The 11513-nt window shown below is 31.6% G+C and overlaps 1 protein-coding gene across 1 annotated transcript; it reads right to left on the minus strand.

Annotated features, from left to right (window-relative positions):
• Positions 1 to 2724: 2724 nt before the first annotated feature.
• LOC140865228 (uncharacterized) lies at positions 2725 to 4963 on the minus strand. The gene is made up of 2 exons (XM_073269794.1): positions 4647 to 4963; positions 2725 to 4105 (listed from the first exon to the last, which is right to left on the minus strand). The coding sequence occupies exon 2, from the start codon at positions 4033 to 4035 to the stop codon at positions 2923 to 2925; it is 1113 nt and encodes a 370-aa protein (XP_073125895.1). The 5' UTR covers positions 4036 to 4105; positions 4647 to 4963; the 3' UTR covers positions 2725 to 2922.
• Positions 4964 to 11513: the final 6550 nt, after the last annotated feature.

Genomic DNA, 11513 nt, shown 5'->3' on the forward strand with positions numbered 1-11513 from the left:
GTTGATTGAGAGTTTCTCATTGTGGCAGCGTCACCAAAAAGTAGGACATGCACTACAATTTCTATACTCATTGTAGAAGTCGAACAACAAGAATATCAAAACTCTCACATCTTGTTTAAAACCGTAAATTTTACCGAAAATATAAACCAAAACCAACAACATCAAAAAATTCACTACCCAAAGCAACACAATCCATGTTTTTTATCCTCTTTACGGTTACACACTGCCATGCAATAATATTAGCTCAAAAACCAAAAACATTATGTCGAATTCACCATCAAGAATACCTCAAGAAGGAGAAAATAACTTCAAAACTTCGGTGTCAAGTTCAGGATTTTCACTCATAGCATGCATGAACATGGGGAAGTTGTAGCTTTATCATTTAAACCCTACCAGAGTATACATGTGTGGCTTGGAAGTCTCCGATCTTTAAGAAGATTCATCGGTTGGAGGACTGTGTTTTGGAATTCCATTGAGTTGCGCACAAAAAGTAGTTCAAGAGAACATGATTTTGAAGATGGTCAGGTAGTGTTTGAAAGAGTTTTTGGAAAGCACTTCTCGGCTTTTTTTTAACAACATTTTAAAATTAAGTGAAATTTTGTTAAGAAAAAGTTGAGAAATGCTTCCTAGAAGCTTTCCAAAACGCTTCCTTAATGCCCCACCGATGTAAAAATCAAATTAATTAGAAAATTAATAGACTCAATTATAATAATGTATTTTTAAGTAGTTAGTATATTAGTTTTATATTTTATCACATTTGTTGCACATGCAGATAATTAGGATTAAATTGAAAAAATTGGATTAAAATATTTTTTTGAAGGATATATTGATCAGAAATCTATGTTTTAATTTGAAGGGACAGTGCATGCGACTCCGAAGCCAATCATTTATACCAATAAATTATGAAGGCTGAGAAAAATGCTGGGAATAACAATATTTCTGCCGACTAATTCGAAACCGAAAAATGCGAAGGCTTCGATTTATTCGACTACCTAATTTTTGTTCTTAATTTGAAAATGTTGTGATCGTTTCGAGCTTAATTTTTAACTAGAGGGAATTTGATTTGGAATTTCATATTCGCCATATAATACGACCACCTATCGCCTCGGCCACCTAGACACCGCTTGGTGCCTAGGCAGTTAGAATTTTTTTACGCTGTTTTTATAACTAACTATATATATAATCATGCAATGTATGCATAAATTAAATGATGTTTATGCATAAATAAGGTAAGACTTGTACCACTTGTGAGTGATTGGATTGACTAATATGTTTGAAGAGAGTATGCATAATTTATTAACAAGTAGGATTTTTAAATTTTGTTGACTGCTTGCATAACCTCCTCGGGGAAAGACGGTGCGGTCGATGACCGCCATTTAGAACACTGGTGATGAACCTAGACACAAAATAGAACAAAAACAGAAGATAATATCCAGTTGGGAAATATAGAAGACAATACATGGCATTGCTTTATAGCTAAATTTGAATATTTTGAAATAGATATCCTTGTTGATCTAAGATTGCTCAAGAATAGTTACACAGCTGCTCAATCAACAACAATCCACAAGACCAAAACTTATAGGAACAGGAGACATGAACCAAATTCAATAACTGAAACAGAAATGGTTAGCCATCTTCTATGCTTCAGAAAAAGTAAATAGACTGCATTTTTGAATCAAACTACATAAATTTGGATTGAAAACTACACATTTGACAAAAGATTTCTGAAACAAAAAAGAATAAAGAAGGGAGAGAACGGCGTATAGCAATTTCCATATTCGCAGAAGTACAAAGTTGAACACCATTTTTTTGACAGGCTATCCGGTTAAAATGAGAAATGATATAAATGCTCCTTTAGGATGAACAATGATGCGAAAAGGAAACAAGACTTAAGAGTTGAATAAATGAACAGGAATCATTGTCATGTTCTCTGTTCAGCACTAAGTACAAATACTAGAACTGGGGAAAGCGAAATGAGAGGAGGAAAAGTTAAAGTACAATAAAACCCAATCACATAACCAAAAGATGATGTTAACAGAATAAATACTCACAAACTTTGACTTCCCCACGACTTTGACAACTTCACAAACATAGGATCCAGGATCCTTAATGAGCTCCAACTCTTCCTTCGGCCATCGCTCAGAACATCAAATAATCGGCATCAAAAAATTTTAATAATCTGTCTCATAATCATATTTTATCCACTGCATGTTAATCATATGAATTCCAGGTCCTTGATTCAGCATCAACTCAGGACATGAAGAACAACACGGCAAATAACTAACTATCAATTAAAAACTATATAGACATGATAATATACTCATGGAGAAATGCAGGCCAAGAAAAGATTCCACCAATGGATATATCACAATTTCAGTATTCAATATTACAGTATGAGATGAATACCTCTTCCATTCATGGGTTGAGCAAAGTGTTAAAATCTCCGTTCGTTTCAAAATTCCAGCTTGAGATGATTACCTATTTAATAGGGCTCATCCTCGATTTTATTTAGAGATCCTTCCCATTCCTCTATGAGAGGGCCCCATACCCTAAAGAAATTGCCAGAATGTTTCACTTAACACCACCCCATATCAACGTTGGATGGGATAAAACTGAGGTAAATAGACTCAGCTACACAAAAGCACCTTCTCCACGAAACAATAATAAAAAGATAATGTCCAGAGACTCAAAAATTCACAAATAAAATAACCAAAAGAAACCATATAAATCGTTACCGGGTTATAATTCCATAAATTCATAACTTTACATGAAGTAAATACAAGTTCTTTCCCCTTTCAGAAAAAAATACAAGTTCTTTCCAACTTCTAGGGTTTTGGCAATAAGCAGAACAACTAAAGCACGAGTTTTCATTGCATTCAGCAGAGGGAAACCTCGGGAATTAATTTATTAGATACAGATGCATCAAACACTGTCATTCTCAGCAGACACATTGTATTCTTCGTCGTCACCTTTTCGTATCTTTGCTATCTCAGCTTGAGATTTCTCCAAAATCCGCCTCTTCTGCAATTCCAAGTCTCTATGGAAGTCCATCCTCATTTTTTCGAGTTCTAGCATTCGCTCTCTCTTACCGTTCTCAATCTTTTCATATATCCCAACAAATTTTTGAATAGAATCAGCAAGACGTTTGAATGAAGAGGCACGACTCTTGATTTGTGATTTCTTAGTTTTCTTGGGGGGAACTGATTCGGCAGATATTGAATTATCTGGACTATCCCTTGTTTCATGCAAACCATTCGAGTAATTCAGATGATCTTTAAGGTGCTCTCCCGAATCCACTGCACTCAAATGTCCTGCTTTTTGTGGAATTGATGACAATAGCATATCCATCTTCTTATAACAAGCCCATTTACTGGTGGATTCCCCTGTCTCTCCCAGCTTCATTTTCTCCTTTTTGTACTTTTTCTTCAAGGTATCCAAACGGTTGCGGCACTGAGTATCCGTTCTTTCTATCTTTGACTCCTGAGACACCTTCTCAGCAACTTCTTGCCACTCTTCAGACCGGAGACTCTTTCTGCCCTGTTTGAGAAATCTCTCTCCCCAAGCATCCAGCAAGATAAAAGTCTCATGTTCGGTCCAATCTGTGAGTGGATTACGTCCACCATATGATGGTTTTGGAATCAGAGCAGCAGCAGATGGTAAAGCCTGTACTCGAGGGGCAAATTCGTAATTTGACAGTGTTTTAAGCTTCCTCTTCTTTGGATGTCTCTGTAAATCACCAAAATCATCATCTTCGTCACCATCCTCATTCAAATCACCATAGTCATCTTCTCCTATCCTCATAACACCCTTCCCTTCATCATCATCGTCTTCTTCTTCTTCTTCATCCTCCTCAGGCTTATCCTCAACTTCATCATCCATATCCTCATTGACACCACCATCATCATCATCATTGTCACCGTCCTCAGCAAACTGGTTGCCAACATTTTGAGTAGAATTCTCATCTTCGAGAGACAAGCTTTGGCGCTTCGTGCCATAAGGACTGGAAGGATAACTCGTATCAACATCGTCATCCATTTTGCATACTCCCGAGTAGAACACAAAAAAAAAATCACTATATCTTCTTTGATTAACAATATCCAATGTCCTAACAAACAACATCTCAATGTCAGATCAGATAAAATATTGGTCGCCCATTTAAAGAACATGAGTTTTCTTCAATATGAAGCACATGGATACTCAATAAAATTTATATCATTATTGGTAACTTCACAACACCAAAATCAATATTGAAAGATAATCTTTTGGATCTAAATAGCATTACTTCTCCATTACCAAACTTATACTTGCTTTTAATTCAAATAATGTATCAATGAAAACAGAAAAACCAGGTGAAAGTGATCTTCTGTATCTAGGGATAATTCGAATTTTGCAAAAAAAAATTCACACGTAAACTTTTAAAAGATTTTTATTTGAGGAATCCACTGATCAAGAAAAATATAGAGCATTGCAGAGAAAAAGCTGATCTATAAAATCATATTCAAGAAAGTGGGCACACCGTAATACAACACAAGACCAAGAACAATAAATAATCCCAAAACACACCGCAATCACACTTCAAAAATCGAATCTTTACCCAAACAAAGACCTTAAATTCCAACATACCAAAAACCCATAAAAAATCTTACCTGAAAACAACTATTTTTATCCCCGGGGCATGCCTTCAAGATTCAAGCATCCCAGAAAAATCATTACACCAACACCCAAGAAAGAAAATTAGGCGCGCATAAGTCCACCACAGAGATCATGAACAACAGACGAATGCAAATTTCGCGTGATTGCCATCAATTAGTTACAAAAAACATCTGTTCGGTGAAGAGAAAGTAGAGACACGCTCATCTTTAGGTGGCGGAATAGCTGAGGATGTGTGAATGTAAAGCGATGGTCGCTAAATTGCGCTGGTCTTCACTGATTCTGACGGCAGCTCACCCAACTTCAGGCCCACAAGGGGAAATTCTTGCGTTACGGCCCAGATCAGGAGGTAACCGATAAATAAATAAAATATTAATATTAATAATAAAACAAATAAATAAATTTACCAATTCTTAAATAAACAAATAAATATAAATTTACCAATTTTTTGGATATATATACACACTATAATATTATAGCAAGTGTAACATATAACATATAACATATTGATTAAATCTATAATTCATCTATCTTTTAAACAAGACAAAGATATCAGACGATTTAAATTTGTAGACTCTCGCTAGTCAAGAGTAATACATGTTGTGACACAAGTTTTTTTTTTTTTTTTTTTTTGTGTGTGAAACATAATTTTTCGTTATCATCCAAATTATTGGTATTTATTATCATTGGTTAGATTCAGAATTAAGACATATCAGTAATATATTTGTATAACATGAACAATTGAACATCGTCTGTTTATGTTGTTGTATGTGTTATATGTATAATTTTTCACTGGTTTGTATAATAAAAATTAAATATTTCTCCTTCCAGTTGTTAAACTACGGATTCGAAAATTTATAATTATTACATCAGTTTTTCAATTATATATGGTGTCATATATGTGCTTAACGTGTTATATATAGCATTGATCAAATATTTGTTGTATGCCTCATTTGTTAAAAGAAAATGAACATCTAGTCATATATATATACAACAAATTAAATATTTTGTTGATAAACTTCGAATATATAATAACACTTCGAACTTTGAATGTTTTACTGGTGTTTTATCTAATTGATTGTCTCATGTTGTAGAAACTGATCTTTTGAGTATTTCTTAATGGATTGCTTGTTAGTTTAAATATATATATATATATATATACATATATAGTTCTTTTATGGTGCCCAACCACCATATATAAGTCAACTCATCAATTGTGTTGGTCAACTCACTTATTGTACATGGTGGACACAGAGTTGAACATAGTTGTTGGGCACCATAAAAAAACTATATATATATATATATATATATATATATATATATATATATATATATATATATATATATATATATATATATATATATATATATATATATATATATATAGAGTTTTGTTATGATTCATCTCATCCATTGAATGATTGCCACCTCATAGATGAGTATGAGAGATGGACAGCATAGCAAAACTCTATATCACTTCGCACAATCAATTATTTAACATAAAATCTAACATTAAATTTAACATATCACAAAAGATTCCCTTTTCTTCCACCTAAATATGTTAAAATATTGTGCAAAGTGGAATTGTAGTACTTGACTACATAAGGTTTCAATTCTCAAACAAGTTACATTCTCAATTCATCGCCCTTTTCATTTCACTTATAATTATTGTAATCAAATGAAGTACTAACCATTTCACTTAATTTTCTTACCACAATCCCGGCTTTGTACTCTATTTTAAGATGCTTTTCTCAATTCTGAAGTCATGAATGTTGCTCATATTTTACTTCTAATACCAATATTAGAATACATAATTACACACATTCTCTCTATCTGAAATTTTTATTTATAACTCTCCACAACCACCCTACAAAAATTTCACCTTCAAAATGTTAACTAATCTAATTACCGATATTATTGAAATTTTATTATTATTAATTACATCAAATTTCCTATTATATTTGGTTCATATATGTATGTATGCCACACGTTATAACATCGATTAAATATTAGTCTATGGTATATTTTATTAATTAAAAAGAGATAAATATATTATCATCTATATATACGACAAATATCAAATATCTGAAAGATAAAATATTTGAATATTTGAGTTTTACCATTATATACAAAATAAAATTGTTTGACACAATCGATAATTTAACGTCAAATTTAACATTAAATTTGACATATCACAAAGATATCTTTTTTTTTTTTTCTCTTTTCCACACTCTATAAAAAGAGTCACTTTACGCTATTTCATAAACATATTTTCTTGAAAGCAATAACTGAAGAAAAACTCATTAAGTTTGACAATTCTCAAACAAACTGCATTTTCATGGAGTTTTTACAAGAAGAATCAAGGTTTCAATTATAATCGCTCCTTCTAATTTAGCTTTTACTTTTCAAAATCTAATGATGCATGCACTCATATATAAGATTTTAATGAACCTAATGAATTGCTTCGAATCACTCAATCATTTGATTTTTTTTTGGGTCCATGTTATCGATCTCTTAGAAATTTTATTAAAACCATAAATACATATGGTCCTCGATCGGCCATATTTGATGATTCGGTTAGTTTCAATTCATTGTCATCGTTATTTTCTCTATATTCTTCTTTTTTTAAAAAATAATTAATTAATTCATGCCTAATTTGGCTAAAAATCCAGTGAAAATCCCCATCCCACAAAATTAACTAAATATGTCTGTGTGTGTGTGTGTGTAATTTTTATTTTTTTAAATTTTTTCATCTCAAAAAAATTTCTTGTTAATATAAAAATCTTAATTCATTCACAAAAAAAATAAATTTCCATTAATTTTCGGTGCCTTTAAATTACAAGCTTGGAGACGAGATTAGTTTATTTTCTTTCCAAACTAACGATCTACTCAGTTAATTAAAAATAATAATTTCATTAAAAAAATGACATGAAAGTCATTTTGCTGATGTCCCATTAGTATTCTTAGTATTTCTTGGGTATATAAAGATGATGAGTTTATTTATTTATTATTCATATCTAATAATATTATATTAATTGGATTGTGTAGGATATTAATTCAATGCCTTTTTGCTAAATTTATTGTACTCGGTGTATTTTATATGTTAAATTAGTTCAATCATTAATTATTATTTTAGAAAAAAAAATCATTACAACATATTTCAATATGTGTTGTTACTGTTCATTTTATGATATATACATTTCTTGAAATTTATCACATTTCCTTTGTGATTTCTCTTCGATTGAAAACTCTCCATTGTACATGAGTGCATTTTATGTGCTAAATTTGTTCATTCATAAATTATTATTATTGTAGAAAAATCATTACAATGTATTTCAAAATGTGGTGTTGCTGTTCATTTTATGATATATATATAATTCTTGAAACTTATCAAATTTCTTTCTTTATGTCTCTTTTCTTGTAGGTCGATTGAAAGCTCTCTTTTATCACAACATCGTCAAAAGATCAAGAACCAAAAAGCAGGGCTTGCACTACTCGCCCAACTCATCGTAGATGTCGAGCAACAAAAATCTCAAAATCCTTACATCGTATTTAGAACCACAAATCTCACCAAAAATTTGCTAAGCGATCAAAAGTTCCACACCCAAGTCTACTCAATCCATGCTTTTTATCCTCCTTACGTTTACACAGACCACCATGTAATGATATTAGCTCAGAAACCGAAAAGTTTTCGTCGAATTCAACATCAGAAATCACCCGAGAAGGAGAAAATTGCTTTAAAACTTCGGTTTCAGGCTCAGAATTTCGACTCATAGTATGTGTGAAACATGGTGAATCTGCATTTTTGTCATTTGAATACATTAAGACCCTGCCAGAGTATACTCGCACGATTTGGAGGCATCCGATCTTCAAAGAGATCCATCAATTGGAGGATTGTGTTTTGGAGATCCATTCTTGAGCAATGGAAAGTAGTTCAAAAAAACATGATTTTGTAGATGGTAAATCTCTACAAATGTGAAAAATAATAGATTCGAAATTATAAATATAAAGTATTTTTAAGTAGTTAGTATTAGTTTAATTTATATTTTACCACTTTATTTGCACATTTGTTGCACATACAAATAATTACGATTAATTTTTTAAATTGGATAAAATTGTTTTTTGGAAGATTATATATTCATCATAAATCTATGTTTTCTAGGAAGAATACATGCGACTCCGAGACAACTTATAATCGTCCACACCAAGAAATAATGCGGAGAATAAAAATATTCCCAATGAATTTAAATACATGCGACTCCGAGACAAAAATAATGTGAAGGATTTTCTCGATTTAAGTCGACTATTTTAGTTTTTCGTGTTCAAAAATTGAACATTTTGTGATCTTTAATTTGTTAGATAGAATTTGAGAAGTTCATATTTGGTATTTGTCACCTTTCAGTTCAAGTTCTTGTTTTAATTTAATTAACATATAATTCTTCATATTAATACTTTGATTTGGAATTTCATATACAAAGTAATGGTCTTTAATTTCATTATTAGAATTTTATTTTAATCTAGTTGAAAAATCAAAGTCATAAACGTACAATACTTGATAATTTTGAAATAATTTGAAATTTACCTTGTTACTATTTTAACAAAATGAATTATCTTTTAGGCTCTATTCTACAAATCCGCATATGTTATGTCTATCTGATGTTATTTATAATTAATACTTGCTAATATATATATATATATATATATATATATATATATATATATATATATATATATATATGTGTGTGAACGACTAATTTTAATATTTTAATTAATATCATTAAAAGCGTTAATATTATTAAGTATTTTACAATATTAAAATCGATATCTTAATTTTTTCCCAAAAAAATCAATATCTTAATTATATGTTTCCTTGTCTAGTAAATAGCTCGATATATAAATGGAGCAAAAGGTGTGAACCGAAGCCAGAAAAATCGTTTATTTTCAGTTACGTTGCTCGAAGAGCTAATTATCCAACTAAAATAAGTCAATTTTTGTCCTCAAACAAATAATAATATGTTGTGAAAAAGTAAAAATTTACGGTAAAAAGTAAAAACTCAAAAACTCAAAATTTATCAAATTCTACACTTTATAAAATTTTTCTCTCTTCACAATTGTGTTTTTCTACACAAATGGAGAGACCTATTTATAAATCTCAATTGGAGATTAGTCAAAAATTAATACATCATTAATTACATCATCACACACTAATTTTCAATATTTTACAACTCAATTTTCAACTTTCAACCTTCAACATTCAACAATAAATAATAATATATATTTATATATATTTTCAACACTCCCCCTTGTGATGATGATCATGATAGAATGACTATCTCCATTACGTGTTGTATACTGCCTCGTTAAAAACCTTACTAGGAAAAACCCATTGGGACAAAAACCATAGTAAGGAAAAAAGAGTGCAGCCACGTAAACTCCCCCTAATGTCAACATGAATGATTCTTCACATATTTCGTAGATTGCGCATCCCAATATTATAAATGTGTTTTCTGAATATCGCCGTGGGAAGTGCCTTTGTGAAGAGATCGGATGAGTTCTCACTTGATTGAATGTAACAGATATCAATATCTTTATTCTTCTCCAGCTCTTGAGTGTATGCAAAGAATTTAGGAGGAATATGTTTAGTTCTGTCACTTTTGATGTATCCTTCTTTCATTTGGGCAACAAATGCGGCATTATCTTCATACAGTTTGATTGGATTCTTGTCCACTGATAATCCGCAAGAAGTTTGGATATGCCGAGTCATTGATTTAAGCCAGACACATTCACGGCTTGCTTCATGTAGTGCAATAATCTCGGCATGATTTGATGAAGTTGTAACAAGTGTTTGTTTCTGTGATCGCCAAGAGATTACAGTGCCTCCACGAGTAAATACATATCCGGTTTGGGAACGTGCCTTATGTGGATCAGATAAGTATCCAGCATCAGCATAACCAATTATTCTCTGATTTGTATCTTTTGGATACAAAAGTCCCAAATCCGTCGTTCCTCGTAAATAACGGAATATATGTTTAATTCCGTTCCAGTGCCTCTTCGTTGGACATGAACTGAATCTTGCCAATAAATTTACTGCAAAAGATATGTCTGGTCTAGTGCAATTTGCAAGATACATAAGGGCACCAATGGCACTTAGATATGGTACTTCAGGACCAAGAACAACTTCATCATCTTCACATGGACGAAATGGATCCTTTTCTATATTCAATGATCTGACAACCATTGGAGTACTTAAAGGATTTGATTGATCCATATTGAAACGTTTAAGGACCTTCTCTGTATAATTAGACTGGTGAACAAAAATTCCACATTCTTTTTGTTCAATTTGTAAACCAAGACAATACTTGGTTTTTCCAAGGTCTTTCATTTCAAATTCTTCCTTCAAGTATAACATCACTTCTTGAATTTCTTTATTCGTTCCAATGATGTTTAAATCATCAACATATACAGCAATAATCACGCATCCCGATGTTGTTTTCTTGATGAAAACACAAGGGCATATTGGATCATTTACATATCCCTTTTTCATCAAGTGTTCACTTAGCCGATTATACCACATTCGGCCGGATTGCTTTAACCCATACAATGATCTTTGTAATTTCACAGAATAAAATTCTCTGGGTTCTGAACTTTGTGCTTCTAGCATCTTAAATCCTTCAGGGATTTTCATGTATATATCACTATCAAGTGATCCGTATAAATAAGCTGTAACAACATCCATTAGACGCATGTCCAAGTTTTCAGACACTGCTAAACTGATCAAATACCGAAACGTAATTGCATCCATAACAGGAGAATATGTTTCTTCATAATCAATTCCAGGTCTTTGAGAAAAACCTTGTGCAACA

This window comes from Henckelia pumila, chromosome 4, assembly GCF_033568475.1.
Source record: "Henckelia pumila isolate YLH828 chromosome 4, ASM3356847v2, whole genome shotgun sequence".
NCBI classification, from domain to species: domain Eukaryota; kingdom Viridiplantae; phylum Streptophyta; class Magnoliopsida; order Lamiales; family Gesneriaceae; genus Henckelia; species Henckelia pumila.

What these genes read in the sequence shown, in the direction of transcription:
- LOC140865228 (XM_073269794.1), bottom strand. Translation starts at nt 4,035, where the DNA reads ATGGATGACGATGTTGATACGAGTTATCCTTCCAGTCCTTATGGCACG.